The sequence below is a fragment of the Chiloscyllium punctatum genome, chromosome 8, assembly GCF_047496795.1.
Source record: "Chiloscyllium punctatum isolate Juve2018m chromosome 8, sChiPun1.3, whole genome shotgun sequence".
Taxonomy (NCBI): Eukaryota; Metazoa; Chordata; class Chondrichthyes; order Orectolobiformes; family Hemiscylliidae; genus Chiloscyllium; species Chiloscyllium punctatum.
Window position 1 is genome coordinate 128,548,965 of NC_092746.1, and position 16,689 is coordinate 128,565,653.

Consider the following 16,689-nt stretch of genomic DNA (forward strand, 5'->3'; position numbering starts at 1 on the left):
CTGGTGCTGTGAGGCAGCAGTGCTAACCACTGAGCCAACGTGCTGCCCATAAACTTGCCAGAATGTGAGTGGAAGCACGAACTTGAATTTTGTAAAAAAAACTCAAACAAATTAAAATCTTCTTTCACACCAGAAAGAAGATCTGCAGTAATGCTCCCATTACAAAGTACAGTTATCAAGCTAAATGTAACTGGATAGATAAAGGAAAAAGGCAGAAGTCTCCAATTAAGTATCATTTTGGACTGATTCTGGGGGTATGGTACGACCACTTAAAGGACCGGTATTGTGTCTACCTGTCAAGTCTTTTTGTGTTGGTGTTAAAATGCAAGGTATTACTTTCTGTAATTTGAAGTGCAAGTTGTCAACAATAATAATGTTTAATTGCTTCAGCTTTTAGTCTTTTCATTATAGTCAACGTTTTGAACCACAAAATATTGGAATACCATCCTTTCATTCATTAATTGGAAGTTCACATTGCTTTCTAAAAATTATCAATATATATTAATATCCAAACAGGTGGCCCAAATAAAGCCCTAAGTCCAACAAAAATTTCAAACCGCTAATTGATGTAGGCAGTTTATTGTTTCAAAACAGCTCAATGTTGTTACAAAAAAAACAGAATTGCTAAGGTCCTACCAAGAGACCTCTGCTAAAGTTGCTGGGTTGCGATGATTCACAATTAAAAAGTAACAAAAACAAATAGTTATCCATTAAGTCACATCAGCAACGTGGATGAAATGCCTGTGATTTTACCCTGCATCAAAGCTGTAGAATGCAAAAATGCAAACTCGTCTTCAACCTCTGAGACCTAGGACTCTGCTTTCCTCTCTGTAATTGGATCCTCGACTTCCTTACTTCCAGACCGCAATCAATAAGGACAAACGTCAACATCTCCTCCACAATAATCCTCAACACCAGTGCCCCGCAAGGCTGTGTACTCGGCCCCTGTACACCTTATACATGACTGTGTGGCTAAATTATGCTCCACCTCAATTTACAAGTTTGCTTGTACTGAGTCAGATGTTAAACAATGACGAGTTAGAGTTCAGCACAGAGCGAGAGAGCTTAGTGGCATGATGTAAAGACAACAATCTCCTTCAATGTCAGCAAAGTGAAGGAACTAGTCATCCGCTTTAAGAAGGGCAGTGGAGGACATGCCACTGTCTGGTGCTGAGGTAGAGAGCTCCAAGTTCCTAGCAGTAAATATCGCCAGTGATCTGTCCAGGTCCACCCACGTTGACGCTGCAGTCAAGATACCACACCAATGCCTTTACTTCCTCAGGAGGCTAAGGTTCGCAATGACCCATTTTTATAGATGCACCATGGAAAGCATCCTATCCAGATGCAGCATGGTTTGTTATGGTTTTTTGAAGAGGTAACAAGAAGATTGATAAGGGGAGAGCAGTAGACGTCTTAATATAGACTTCAGCAAAGTGTTCGACAAGGTTCTGCATGGTAGCGTGGTTAGTCAGGTTAAATCACATGGGATCTGGGGAGTTAACCAATTGGGTGTAAAATTGGATTAAAGGTGGGAGATAGAAGGTGATGGTCGAGGGTTGCCTTTCAGACTGGAGGGCTGTGACTAGCAGTGTGTCACAAGGGTCGGTCTGGATCCATTGCTTTTTGTCATTTGTATAAACTATTTGCACGTGAATGTAGGAGGTATGTTTAGTAGCTTTGCAGATGACATCAAAATAGAAGGTGTAGTTGGCAATGAGGATGGTTATCTCAGACTATACCAAGACGTTGATCAGAAAGGCATTTGATAAGGTTCCCATGGTAGGCTCATTCATAAAGTCAGGAAGTATGGGATACAGGGAGATTTGGCTATCTGAATTCAGAATTGGCTGGCTGACAGAAGGCAGAGAGTGGTTGTAAATGGAAAGTATTCTGTCTGGAGGTCAGTGTTGAGTGGGGTCCCGCAGGGCTCTGTTCTTGGGCCTCTGCTCTTTGTAGTTTTTATAAATGACTTGGATGAGGAGGTTGAGGGGTGGGTTAGTAATTTTGCAGATGACACAAAGGTTTGAGGTGTTGTCGATATCATAGAAGGCTACTGCAGGTTGCAGCGTGACATAGACAGGATGCAGAGCTGGGCTGAGAAATGGCAGATGGAGTTCAACCTGGATAAAGGCGAAGTGATGCATCTTGGAAGGTCGAATTCGAATTCTGAATATAGGGTTAAAGACAGGATTCTTGGCAGTGTGGAGGAACAGAGGAATCTGGGTGTGCAAGTACATAAATCCCTCAAAGTTGCCACCCAAATGGATAGGGTTGTTATGAAAGCATATGGTGTTTTGGCTTTCATTAACAGGGGGAACGAGTTTAAGAGCCGCGAGGTTTTGCTGCAGCTCTACAAGTCCCTGGTGAGACCACACTTGGAATATTGTGTCCAGTTCTGGTCGCCTATTATAGGAAAGAGCTTAAAAATGTGTTGCTGGAAAAGCGCAGCAGGTCAGGCAGTATCCAAGGAGAAGGAGAATCGACGTTTTGGGCATAAGCCCTTCTATTATAGGAAAGATACAGAGTCCTTGGAGAGGGTGCAAAGAAGGTTTACCAGGATGCTGCCTGGACTGGAGGGCTTGCCTTATGAAGAAAGGTTGAATAAGCTCGTACTTTTTTCTCTGGGGAGAAGGGGGAAGAGAGGAGACCCGATCAAGGTATACAAGATAGTGAGTGGAATAGATAGAGTCAATAGCCAGAGACTTTTCCCCAGGGCAGGATTGACTGGTATGAGGAGTCATAGTTTTAAGATATTAGGAGGAAGGTATAAAGGAGACGTCAGAGGAAAGTTCTTTATGCAGAGAGTTGTGAATACATGGAATGCGTTGCCAGTTGTGTTGGTGGAAGCAGAGTCACTGGGGACATTTAAACGGCTGCTGGACGTGCACATAGATAGCAGTGAGTTGAGGGGTGCGTAGGTTAAGTTATTATATTTTACATTAGGATTAAACCTCGGCACAACATTGTGGGCCAAAGGGCCTGTTCTGTGCTGTACTTTTCTATGTTTTAGAAATGAACTGAGGAGTGACAGTGGAGTTTAATTTAGAGAAATGTGAGGTGTTGCATTTTGGTAAGACAAACCAGGACAGGACTTGTACAGTTAATAGAAAAGCCCTGAGGAGTGATGCTGAACAAAGAGACTTAGGGCTGCAGGTGCATAGTTCCTTGAAAGTGGAGTCGTAGGTAGACAGGCTGATGAAGAAGGCTTTTGGCACTCTTGCCTTCAATGGTCAGAATGTTGAGTGTAGGAATTGGGATGTCATATTGCGGTAATCAGGACATTGGTGAGGCCACTTTGAGAATACTGCAAACAATTCTGGTCGCCCTTCTATAGCAAGGAATTTGTTAAACTTGAAAGAGTGCAGAAATGATTTACAAGGATGTTGCCAGGACTCTGGGATTGAGCTATAGGGAGAGAGGCTGAATGGGCTGGAGCATTTTTCCTGGTGTGTTGGAGGTTGAGGGGTGACCTTATAGAGATTTCTAAAATCATGGGGAACAGGGATAGGATGAATAGCCACGCTCTTTTTCCCAGTATGGAGAGTGCATAACTAGAGAGCATAGGTTTCTGGTGAGAGCGGAAAGATTTAAGACCATAAGACGTTGGAACAGAAATTATGTCATTCTGCCCATCGTGTCTGCTCTGCCATTCAGTTGTGGCTGATAGGTTTTTTAACCCCATTTTCCCATTTCCTTGCTGTAACCTTTGATCTCCTTGGCAATCAAGAACCTGTCTATCTCTGTTTTAAATACACTCAATGACCTGGCCTCCACAGCCTTCTGTGGCAGTGAATTCCATAGATTCACCACTCTTTGGCTGAAGATGTTTCTCCTTATCTCCGTTCGAAAAGCTCTTCCTTTACTCGAAAGCTGTGCCCTCGGGTCTTCATCTCTCCTGACGGTGGAAACATCTTCCCATCGCCCACTTTGTCTAGGCCATTCAGTATTCTGAAAATTTCAATCAGATCCCCAGTCATCCTTCTAAACTCTCAAGTAAAGTCCCAGAATCCTCAAACGTTCCTTTCATTCCTGGCATCATTCTCATGAACTTCCTCCAAACCCACTCCAGGCCCAATGCATCTTTCCTGAGGAATGGGGCCCAAATTTGCTCACAATACTCTAAATGTGGTCTGACCAGAGTCTTTTAAAGCCTCAGAAATACATCCCTGCTTTTATATTCTAGTCCCCTCGAGATGAATGACAACATTGTATTTACCTACCTAACTACCTGTAGGGTTCAGTATTTAGCACTGCTGCCTCACAGTGCAAAGGACCCGGGTTCAATTCCCGCCTCAGGCAACTGTCTGTGTGGAGTTATTCACATTCTCCCTGTGTCTGCGTGGGTTTCCTTCAGGTGCTCCGGTTTCCTCCCACAATCCAAAGATGTGCAAGTTAGGTGAATTGGCCATGCTAAATTGCACCTAGTGTTAGGTGGAGGGGAGTGGGTCTGGGTGGGTTGCTCTTTGGAGGGTTGCTGTGGACTTGTTAGGCCGAAGGGCCTGATTCCGCACTATAGGGAATTCAATCCAATCTAATCTCATCAGAAGAAGGTTGAGAGGTGACTTAATTGAGACATATAAGATAATCAGAGGGTTAGATCTGGTGGACAGTGAGAACCTTTTCCCTTGGATGGCGATGGCTAGCACGAGGGGACATAGCTTCAAATTGAGGGGTGATAGATATAGGACAGGTGTCAAAGGTTGTTTCTTTACTCAGAGTAGTAGGGGCATAGAATGCACTGCCTGTAACAGTAGTAGACTCGCTAACTTTAAGGGTATTTAAATGGTCATTGGATAAACATATGGATGAGAATGGAATGGTGTAGGTTAGATGGGCTTCAGATTGGTTTCTAAGGACAGTTCAATACTGAAGGCTGAAGGGCCTGTACTGCGTTGTAATGTTCTGTGTTGTAACTTTTTCCACACAGAGGGTGGGACACTTGTGGAACGAGCTGCCAGAGGCGATGGTGAAATGCTGATGCAATTACAGTATTTCAAAGGCATATGGGTGGGTATATGCATAGGAAGCGTTTAAAGGGATGCCAAATGCTGGCAAATGAGTCTTGGTCAGATTGGGATGTCTGGTTGGCACAGATGAGTTGGACCGAAGGGTCTTTTTCCGTGCTGGAGGACTCCATGACTCTTGAAGTGGATGTAAACTCCATGTGCCTTTGTAACTTTCTATGTCAAAATTGCTTTTGTGTGTTTTTCTCTATCCATTTGTTTTTGTCTCCATGTGTATGTGCCCCTCTCCAGTTCTGAGTTCTGCTACGTGTCTTACTCTGTGTTTGACTTTCTCTCCCTCTGTCTCTATCTTTCCCTCACTCAACTTCCATTGTGTTTCTCTGTCTTGGTGTGTGTTTGTTCTTTACAGTGGTGATTTTCAGATTGAGGGACTATGTTCTTGTTTTGCTTAATGATTGGTGACTTGGTCTCTCTCCAAATACTGTGAAGAGGTGACAGATCCAAAGTTGAATGAATAGTGGCCTCCTGGTGAAATTCAACCGTTGACATGATGCTGACTCAAAAAGGGTCATATTTGTATGCAAAGTCATTCATTAGATCAGTTTGAAATTGCCAGTTTATTAACTTGTGCTGCATTCTGAGAGATCTAGCTGTGGTATAACAAGATTGATTTCCTCCACTTGTTGTGTTCCCAATCTCAGCCGTGCTAATAAAGAGATGATGCAGCCCTTTCCCAGGTTGCTTCCTGAAAGAGGAGCAAGTGCAGCTTGAGGCTGATGAACAGCTCTTCCACCCACACCTTTTGACCACTTACAGATCTGAAAGTGGAAAAGGTGGTGAAATTTATGGAACAACTACTGTGTTTTTAAAATCATAGTTGCCTTTTGTTTCACCCCACTGGGGTGCCATGCTGTAAATTGAGCCTCACTATTGCCGGAGCCCCAAATATTAAAGATTTTGTGTCTATAATATGCACAATACCTCAATTTACCTGACTTTCACAGACTAGGGTTGATAGAAATCACAGGCCAGGTTTCTGTACTAACCAAGAATTATTCTTTATTACAAATAATTAGACTCTGGCTACAGCCAAACAGATATAAACAAACACAGAAATTGCTGGAGACACTCAGTAGATCTGGCACCATCTGTGGAAAGAGAAACAGAGTTAACATTCTGAGTCTTCCTTAAGGAATTCTGATGATTCTCTCTCCAGAGATGCTGCCAGAATTCTCCAGTATTTTCTCTATTTGTTTCAGGTTTCCAAGATCTGCAGTATTTTGCTTTTAAACAAGATATAGACCATTAACATATAACACTTAACAAAAAAAATCCCTATATAAGCTCATTTTTCTCTCTCTCTCACACATGTTCACACATACGTTCATACACACAAATCTGGCACTATCCATAGAGAGAAAGCAGAGTTACCATTTCAGGACCAGTGACCCTTCTTCAGAGGTTCACTACATTTCGCTCCATATGCAACCAAACCTCCTGAGCTTTTACAGCAATTTTTGTGTTTTTGATTTCCAGCATCCACAATTCTATAGGTTTTTAGTTAGGGAAAATAGATTATTGGAAGACATAGAAAAACTGGAAAATCAGTTCAGTGGTCTTTATTTCCCTGCTTCCAATTAGACAATTGTTTTCAACTGGCCAGACCCTTTGTTCAGATGTCTTTCTCCGGATGCTTCCACTGGGTTGTAACAAGTTACTGATACACTTGGAAAATGCCTCTGATTTTACAATTTAGAAGTTATGGCTTCCAGCACCTGCTGCAGGAAAGCTAGCTAACTTCAGGTTCAAACTGAGACTTTGAATGTGGAGAACAGAGCTTCTGGGTTGGGCGAAGACCTACACACTTCTTTTTGTCTCTCTCTATTTCTGTCATTCTTGTGACTTGTTTTCAGCTCCAAGCTGCTCAGCCACTGCAGAACCAATTACACAGCTGTTAGCAAGCAAAAGGTCTCTGCCATTGGTTTGCAGGATGAGTGACAGTTATCAGTCGGCTTACTATTGCCAACAAGAGCTGTATCATTACACATCCTTGGCTCCAGACCCTCTGCTAAATGAACTTCACTTACTGATTGTTTAAATCGTTATTTGCAATGTCTGCCATGGGTACTGTGTTACTTTCCATCAAAACTGCAGCCACTCTTTCAAACACTGGTTTGTAAAACACTTGTCTCTTGTTTCAGTCTCCACTTCACAAAAAAAAATCAAAAATAAGAAGACACCTACCTTACACTTCTGTCCCCGGCCTTCCTGGAATTCTTTTGGAAAAGTAATGGAACAGAAAATGTCTTAGCTTAAAACAATCTAAGTTAAAGCATTATTTCTCATTTTCTATTCTTCTGCAGAAATGATTTCTCCAATCACTTGGATAGAATTGATTCGAGTTTGGATAACCTACAAAACCTACTATCAGGACAGACTTTCAATATGGAATCCAGCACGCTTTTAGATGTGAGTTTGCTTTGGTTGTGAACTGGGAATTTAATTCTCCTGCTGCTGCTCTGGAATTTGAAATTAATTATATAAATATGGAATAAAAGCCTGGTTTATGTAATGAGGACCATTAAATTACCAACCTGCGGTAAAAATTCATGTGGTTTGTTCATGTCCTGTGAGAAATTAAATCAGCCTGTCTGGCTGATACGTGAGTGCAGACTTGCAGCTTGACCTTTAACCACTTAGTTGCCTTCATGAAGCTGGCTCCCCCTGCTTTGTCGAGGGCTGTTCGGGATGAATGCCAGCTCATTGAATAAAAGAAAATATCAGTTGCCACTCCTTCAAAATTAAATTATTTCTGTGCATATTTATCAAGCGGTGACAAAACATGAGCATATGTAAAGAAAAGTCTGGAACACTGTTACTTGGAAAGACTTTAAATCGGTTGAGTAACGTGTCCTTGTAGTAATGTCAAGTGGGAGTTAAAGCTCCTGATCCTTGTGGTGACAGGTCAGCTGTGTATTTCTATGCCTGTTATGTAGTACCTATATCCGTTCAGTCAACAGAGGGAGCTGTTTTACTGTGTTTTGGTAGAAGTTTGGAAATTAACTGTGCTTTCTTTCATCTGCAGCTGTTTAACCCCTCACTGTCTGCCATTGACCTGAACTTGCCAGATGTGGAGGGGAACCTAGAAGAAGTAAGTAGAGTAATCCTCATTCACTATTCTACTTCTGATCCAGAGAAGCACCATATTTAGTGTAATGACCTCAAGTGAATCAGACTTTACCCTTACAATCAATATGAAAGCTATAGTTCGGTACTGTGGGACCTTTCTCATCAGAGAAAGTAATTATAATTAAAGCACAATATCATGGATAATGAGAATTTAAAATGAAAGGTTTTAAATAGATTTGGCAGCATCAGTGGAAAGATTTGGCGATGCCGGTGTTCAACAGGGTGTACAAAGTTAAAAATCACACAACACCAGCTTAAAGTCCAGCAAGTTTATTTGGAACACCTAGCTTTCAGCGCGCTACTCCTTCATCAGCAGCGCTCTGAAAGCTAGTGCTTCCAAACTAACCTGTTGGACTATTAGCTGGTGTGTGATTTTTAACTCAGTGGAAAGAAACAGTGATATTTCATGTCACACATGACTCTTGTCCAGCATTAACCTACATAAGGGAGGCTCTGTTATGAGCTTTGCTTTGAAGTAAACATTTGATAAAGCTAGTTTTTTTTTATTAATTTTCCCAAATTACTGACCTTTTTTTCTCTCTCTGCTAATTAACTTTGCAGATGCAAGTTATGATGGGCTCTCAGGATCAGAAAGGTTCGGGGACAGATACAAGCACTTTGGATGCAGGTAACTTAAAGGGAGATTGCAACATTTTTTTAAACCTAGACCTGGGGATATTTCCCAAAATGCTGTCTGCTCTGAGTTAAAATGTCTTCCATTGGATGTGAGTTCTCTGCAGAAGAAAGGATTTGCACTTATCTGACTTCTTTCTCATCCATCCCTGTGAATTCAGAAAGAACTTCACAACCACCAAATTATTTTTCAGCTCTGGACATAGGCAAACGAAGCGCACAACAGAATCCTATAAAAGGCAGTAATACAGGAATCTGTTTTGTGAGTGAATTACTTGTGGCATTAACTTGTGGATAGGTTGAGAGTTCTTGGCCTTTTCTCGTTGGAATGGCGAAGGTTGAGGGGTGACTTGATAGAGGTTTATAAGATGATCAGAGGAATAGATAGAGTTGACAGTCAGAAACTTTTTCCCCGGGTACAACAGAGTGTTACAAGGGGACATAAATTTAAGGTGAAGGGTGGAAGGTATAGGGGAGATGTCAGGGGTGGGTTCTTTACCCAGAGAGTGGTGGGGGCATGGAATGCCCTGCCCGTGGGAGCGGTAGAGTCAGAATCATTGGCGACCTTTAAGCGGCATTTGGATAGGTACATGGATGGGTGCTTAATCTAGGATAGAAGTTCGGCACAACATCGTGGGCCGAAGGGCCTGTTCTGTGCTGTATTGTTCTATGTTCTATGTTTTAACCTTTACAGGTTCACCAATGGAACTCCCTGCTCAGCTTCAAATATTGCAGATTTAGTCAGAAATGTTGTATCATTGATCTTGCCAATTTCCATTTATATTCAGAGCAATAGAGATATAAATTGATAGACTTACTGTTCCACTCCACAAATGCCTAACTAAAAGGCAAGTGTGCTGGTTTTCTATTATGTTCTCAATTTTCTCCTTAAAATGTCTTTGTAACCCCTCTTCCAACCCTCCAAGGAGATTATTGTTTTGACATCAACGTAAGCAAATAGAATGGGCCTGGAGCTGATTGGAAGGTGATCTTAATGAAACATAGAACATTAAAGGTCTTGACAGGATAGAAACTCGGAGAATATTTCCCTTGATTGGGGAGTTCAGATCGAGGGTAACATGCTCAGGAGAAGAACACAACCATTTAGAACTGAGATGAGAGAGTCTCTTATTCATGGCTGTGAACCTTTTGGAAATTGCTACCCCGGAGGTTCATGGCAACTCGATTGTTCAGCAGATTTGTGTTTGACATTGATAGGTTTGTGGATGGTGAGGCAAGTGTAACTCTTGTAGAATGCCAGCCATGATCTGTTTTACGTGAGGGCCCTGTCCATTACAGACAGAAAGAACATATACGCACACTACACCAACTTGACACAACAGGTGACAGCCATTCACTGGTTCATTGCCTTTACCCATCAGAGTCTACCTGCTTGGTTTAAAATGGAAACCAAGCCTGGCAGGTACCTGTTGAATGGTTGTATTTTCCATGGTAATGTCTTTCCCAATCAGAGTTCTCCTTTCATGTAGTGTAAGTATTGGCTTTGCCCTTGAAATGGTGCTCTTATGAATTGTCCTGATTTGTTCAAGATGAAAAGCCTCAATAAAATGTCTTTTTCTTTGCAACTATGTACAAGTCCTGTTCTTCCATACAACTGTTTAAAGATAACAGAAGGATTGTCATGTGAGGAAAAATTAAAGAGACTGGGCCTATATTCTATGGGGTTTAGAAGAAGGAGAAGTGATCTCATTCAAAGATACAAAATTCATTCAGGCTAGACACTGGGTGAATGCAGATTGAGCTGTGCGAGCCAGCGGACAAGTCTTAGAATAAAGACAGGCCACTTACAATTAAGATTAGAAGGAATCTCTTCACTTGGTGAGGAATCTTTTGAATTCTTCCCAAGAGGGCTGTAGAGGCTAACCTGTTCGGCATGTTCAAGACTGAGACGGATAGATTTCTATGTATCAAAGATATCACAGAAATGTTATAGTGCAGAAGGAGGCCACTCAACCCATTGGGCTTAGACTAGCTCTCTGAACAAGCTTCATGACTTAGTGCCATTCTGCAGCTCATTTCTTGTAACTCTGCACATTACTTGAATTTAAATACTGTCCTTTGGAATGCCTTGATTGACCCCATCTTTACCACATTCCCAGGCAGTGTATTCCATACCTGAACCATTCGGTGTGTGTAAAAGCTTCTTCTTGCATCATGTTTATTTCCTTCACAGACCTGTTTTAAATCTGTGCCCCCTTGTTCTTGTTCCATTTATATCAAGGGAGATGGGAATAGTGCAGAAAAATGGTGTTGGAGTAGCAGATTAACCATGATCTCACTGAAAACAAACATGAGGGGCTGGTTGGCCTCCTGCAGTTTATATTTCTTATTTACGAGCTTTTTATTACATATGCATCAATTGTATTTCATGTTCACCAACTCCCATTGTGAAATTTAAACTTGTCTCTCTGATTGCTAGTCCAAGCCAGTGGCATAATCATTACCACTACAGCAGGAACTGAGCATTAGAATCCTGACATGCTTGCTTGCAGAATGATGACCCTCTCCCTCGTCCAGCTGCACTGATTTCAACACAATGTCTTGTGACGTAGTGACAGTATCTCTATCAATCGGTCAGAAGCTTGGCTTCATGTCCAACACCAGGACTTGTTTGCCAAAATGGACTGCTTATCACTTTATTGATTGGGCAAATAATCAGCATGCCAGGAGAATCCTGCTGACCTATCCTGCTTTTTCCCAAAGAAGAAAGAAGTGTGTGTAAAGATATGCTTTAAGAACAAACAATTCTATAATGAGCCCACAGCTGAGATCTGCTGAGTCCAATTGGAAAGTGAACCTTGTATCTGTGGATTGTGTGACCTATGTCCAAATCCCATTCTGTTCATATCCTCAGTTGCACTGCACAATTGAATAACTTGTATGTCTCCTCTCTCGTTTAGGAAAGCAAGTTGTCCAGTACAATGCCCCACCTCTACTAATGGTAGACACCAACACCAGTGATACAGGGGACCTCCCGGTTTTATTTGAGCTTGGAGATTCTCCGTACTTTCAGCCTGAAGACAACTTAAACCTGGATCCCACAGATGATGACCCACTGTCCCTCCTATCAAGCAGCAACCTGTCACACACAAAGGATCCACCCGTCTCCTAACTGCAGGAGAGCCTTCCCCCTGCTTTCCTCCACCCAACCATGCTCCAAACGCTGGACTGTTTGTTCAGGGGACGGCTTTCTGCTGCAGGAGAGAACACAGGATGAGAGAGTGAAACTGTATCTTTAAATATTTTATTTTAACCAGTTTGCATTTCTAGCCTGATAAACTCTTATTGCAAGTAGAGAACAGCCTGGGTTCAATCACAGGGAAGTGTATCATAGGGATCCTTCTCCTGTTAAGTCCCAACATCATTGATTAAGGACAAGATCATTGATTGCAGACAGCAATTTTCTTAATCTTGATTCTCCCTCTTAAAGCGACAAAGAGCAGTTAGACTCTATTGCCCTAATAACAAGTTCTGTTGGAGGAAGATTTAGAAACCACTATCACTTTTCTCTGAGTAAAGAGATATCGTTATATTATGTTAATTTCTGTTTTGTGTTGTCCCTACTCTCCACCCTTCCCTGCCCCGCCTCCAATGTCCTTGTTTTTGTATATTTACACTTTAATCCAGTTGCTGATAAGTGAAGATGTATTTTTGATTCGTATTAAAAAAAAGGTTTTTTAAAAAAAGTTAATATTCTAGCTTGTACTGTAAAGCCTGCAATGATGTGGTAGAAAGGAGGTTTATTTTTTTATGCACTATATTTTGGAAGCTTACAAAATAGTTTCACGAAGGATCAGAAATTGGAATGTAGGGAAAAGGATTGCTGTTTTGACAGATGAGTATAATCCATGTGCTCTCATTCTCTCACTTGTAATTCACGTATTCACATTGAAGACAAACTCAATTCGCTGATTCCTTCTTTCCAGTGCTGGTGATGGGTTGTTTCAATGCGAGAGCAGTGGAACCTTGCCATTAATGTAACTGCTGTGTGGTTGGTCTTGGGGCCCACAATCTCAGCTGACGTGCTCGTGCAGTCCTGAGAAAGCAGAGGTGAGGCATGCATCAACCTGCTCAGGTAGTCGTAGGTGAGCCTCTTTTTTTTAAGAGGAAGGGCCCATTTTTCAGAGGAAGTCAGGGCTTCCCCAATTATCACAGCAGCATTTCTCTCTTCTGTGTGTCCATTCCATCCACCAAAATTGCTCTGGGGCAGATAAGGTCTCAAAACCTAAAAGAGACCATATCAGTAATCCATAAGATGTAAGAGCAGAATTAGGCCATTCAGCCCATTGAATCTCTCCATCATTCAATCATGGCTGGAATGTTTCCAAACCCCGTGGAGTCAAAGAGTAATACAGCATAGAAACAGACCCTTCAGCCAAATTGGTCCATGTTGACCCTGGTGCCCACTCAGCTACTTCCAATTGCCCGCATTTGGTCCATATCCTACTTAAACCCTTCCCATCCATGTACCTATCCAAATGTTTTTAAAATGTTGCTATTGCACCTTGTCTGGCAGCCCATTCCATATATGCACAACTCTGTGTGAAGAAGTTGCCCCTCAGGTCCTTCCTAAATCTTTCCCCGCTCACCTTAAACCTGTGTTCTCTGGTTTTCAGATCCCCATCCCTCTGCATTCATCTTAGCAATGTCGTTCATGATTTAATATACCTCTATAAGATCACCCCTCATTCTCCTACGTTCCAAGGAATAAAGTCGTATCCCATTCTCCTGCCTTAGAACATAGAGAATTACAGCACAGTACAGGCTCTTTGGCTCTCGATGTTGCACCGATCTTCTTCAAGAACCTATCTATCTCTGTCTTATAAAGGCTCAATGACTTGGCCTCCACAGCCTTCTGTGGCAATAAATTTCACAGGTTAACCACCCTCTTGCTGAAGAAACGACTTTTCTCAGTTCAAAAGGATTGTCCCTGCATTCTGACACTGTGCCCTCAGGTCCTAGTCTTTTCTGTTAGTAACAACATTTTCACCATGTCTACTCTATCCACTACTACGAAAGATACCCTCATCCTTCTAAATTCTATTATGAGCAGACCCAGAGTTGTCAACCGCTCCTCATATGACAAACCTGGGGATCATTCTTGTGAACCTCCTCTGGACCCCCTCCAACGCCAGTACATCCTTCCTTAGATGCAGGGTCCAAAACTGCTCTCAAGCTTCCAAATGCAGTCTGACCAGAGCCTTATACACCCTCAGCAGTACATCTCTGCTCTTGTATTCTCGCCCTGAAAATGAATGCCAACATTGCATTTGCCTTCCTAACTATAGTGCAGCGCTTGCTCAGCACTGACCCTCCAACAGTGCAGCTCTCCCTCAGTACTGCATCAGTGTGTTGACCAAGGTTTCAGCCTCCGCTTTCTGGGTCTTATCAAATGATTGTGCCAGTGTTCTATTTCTGACCTCAAAGACATCAGAGCAGTTCCCTGCTTTTATGAGTTTGATTATTCATGGATGTTGCCTGATCCGTGATGTAAAAACTCTTCTCTGGTCTGTCATCAGTTGGATTGAGAATGGGGATGTTTAGAAGGAAGTTATTGTTGATGTTTCATCTGTTTTGGGAGACAATAGATGCAGTCACCTTGTGGATTCCTGACTCTGGGAATTTGATTCTAAAGCCACAATAATAACGCTGAAGGAAAGCAGAATAGGGATACGATGGGAAACGAAATTCTGCCAGTGCACATTCAACTTGACCAAAGTAGTGATGGCTTCACTTTGCTGCAGTCAATTCCCAGCCAGTTCTGTGCATTAATATAAGCCACTGTTCTTTGACCAGCACACACTTCCCTGAGTGTCAGGAGGCTGCGGAGACTCGAGACTCCAAAAATCGAGGCTAATGCCCTAGTGCATTGCTGAGGTACTACAGCACTGTTGGAGGTAAACCTAAAAGATGTCAGGACAGTTATTCAGAGGCAAGCAGTGAGATTATCCTAGTGCCCTGACCAATATTTATCTCTTAATGAATAATGCAAAAGCATTATTTAGTTGTGACTTTGTTGCTGTTTGTGGGATCTTGCTGTGTGCTAATCGTATGTAACAGTTCCTATATTGCAGTCACGACTACACTTTAAAAGTTAGTCATTTGCTGGTATCCTGAGGGTTGAGAAAGATGTCTTCGAAATTCCCGTCCCTCTTTCTTTAAACTGATGCAGTCACTCAGGCTGACTCTGGTACTGAACCCAGGGGACAAAGTGGACTAAATGCTGCTGGAAACCAATTGCAATGGGCATTCATACCGGGCAAGAGTCTGCCATCAGGCCTACTGGCCTGAATCTATAGCCTTGAGGCTAAAGTCTTCCTTGCACTTCAGTATTGACAACCCAACTCTTGGACTGATCTGTTTTAGTCTCCCTTACCTTGAGAAGAGGTTTAATTTTAAGCGACTTTTTTTTTGTCTTTCCCTGATCTTTATAAATGCCGGTGAGCTGACATGGGTAGTGATAGTATGGTTATTTGAGGATGAGGGATATCATAGTTCCACACAGGAATTGCAGATACAGTCTGGAAGAGGGAAGGTGGGTTGTTACTGGGTAGTAATCAGGAGTAGGACTCATACCTGCTCAGAGTGTTGATTGCAGCTTGCAGGAACGATTCGCTGTCTGTCTGGGAGCTGCTGTTTCTGTGTTGTGTTTTTATTCATTGAGGGGATGTGGGTGTCGCTGGCTGGGCCAGCATTTATTGCCCATTCTTAGTTGTCCTTAAGATGGTGGTGGTGGCTGCCTTCTTGAACTACCGCGGTCCACATGCTGTCGGTAGACCCACAATATGGTTAGGGAGGGAATTCCAGGATTTAGGATTAGCAATATATTTCCATGTCAGGATGGTGAATGGCTTGGAGGGGAACTTTCAGTGGGTGGTGTTCACGTGTATCTTCTCGATGGAAGTGATCGTGAGTTTGTAGGGTAATTTTGAAAGAGCCTTCAAGGATCCTTGAGGTCCAAACACTTTGAGCAGCCTCTGGCTTTAAATGCTGAATGTTAGCAGCTTGAGTGAGTTGGCCCCTGCCTCCCTCTAGTCTTCCTGATAGTATGAGAATGGCGGAATGGGAGGAATGAGAAATATGAACTGACTGATTTCTAAACTGAAGTGTGCATACCCTTGCTTCCTCACTTCGATGCCTCTTCACCCTATCACTTGTACAATCCACTCTGAAACCCCTCGGCAGCTTTAATATTCAGGAGTGGACCTGGACATTGAATAACATGTGTCATTGTCTGAATGCTTCCCTGTTCAACAACAAAAGGGTCTTGGCATCCTTTCCCTGTTTGAACATGTTTGGGTATGAGTTGGTTTTATTTTATACATTTTAAGTATCATAGCTGCCCTTCTGAATGTTTTAAACAAAAATGGTAACTGTTGGTGGAAGAGAGCACCGCTGCGTGTTAAGTATCAGCGGTATCAGCAGTTTTGCAAATGAGTGACGCCCGACATGCTGCAAAGCATGCACACCCCCGTGTTGTTAAAATGCGACATTGTAAAACTGTCGATAGACAATTGGCAGCTGTGTGTATCAGACAGGCACAGTGCACTTATTCTTGTATTTAACCAGTCAATGTCCAAAGTTGCCAAGTGACTGAAGGGGCTTTCAAATGTAAATAAATTGTAAATGCTGCTGTTTAATGCCATAATAAAAAAGATTGTATAGAAGTATCGAATGGTTACAGCACCTATATCCATATAAAGAGAAAATACTAAATACACTGCTCAAAATTCTTCCTTCTTTTGATTTTGGATTATTACTTTTTGATGGCTAAACTCGTGCAGTAAATTATTGAAAGGATATTGGTTTTTTTTTACTAAATTAATAACCCAAAAATCTGAGCTAATCTGGAGAAATTAGGTCAAATCCCACTGTAGTAGAT

General features: G+C 42.2%; 1 protein-coding gene across 3 annotated transcripts in view; it reads left to right on the top strand.

The window, feature by feature from the left end:
* hsf1 (heat shock transcription factor 1) overlaps window positions 1-16,477 on the top strand; it is a 108,740-nt gene extending 92,263 nt beyond the window's left edge. For all 3 annotated transcript variants that reach the window (XM_072576469.1, XM_072576468.1, XM_072576470.1), the window contains 4 exons: window positions 7,328-7,433; window positions 8,050-8,115; window positions 8,715-8,781; window positions 11,708-16,477. In XM_072576469.1, coding sequence (XP_072432570.1) covers window positions 7,328-7,433; window positions 8,050-8,115; window positions 8,715-8,781; window positions 11,708-11,919 — 451 coding nt within the window. In that variant the 3' untranslated portion in view covers window positions 11,920-16,477. The remainder of the gene's footprint in view (window positions 1-7,327; window positions 7,434-8,049; window positions 8,116-8,714; window positions 8,782-11,707) is intronic.
* Window positions 16,478-16,689: the final 212 nt, after the last annotated feature.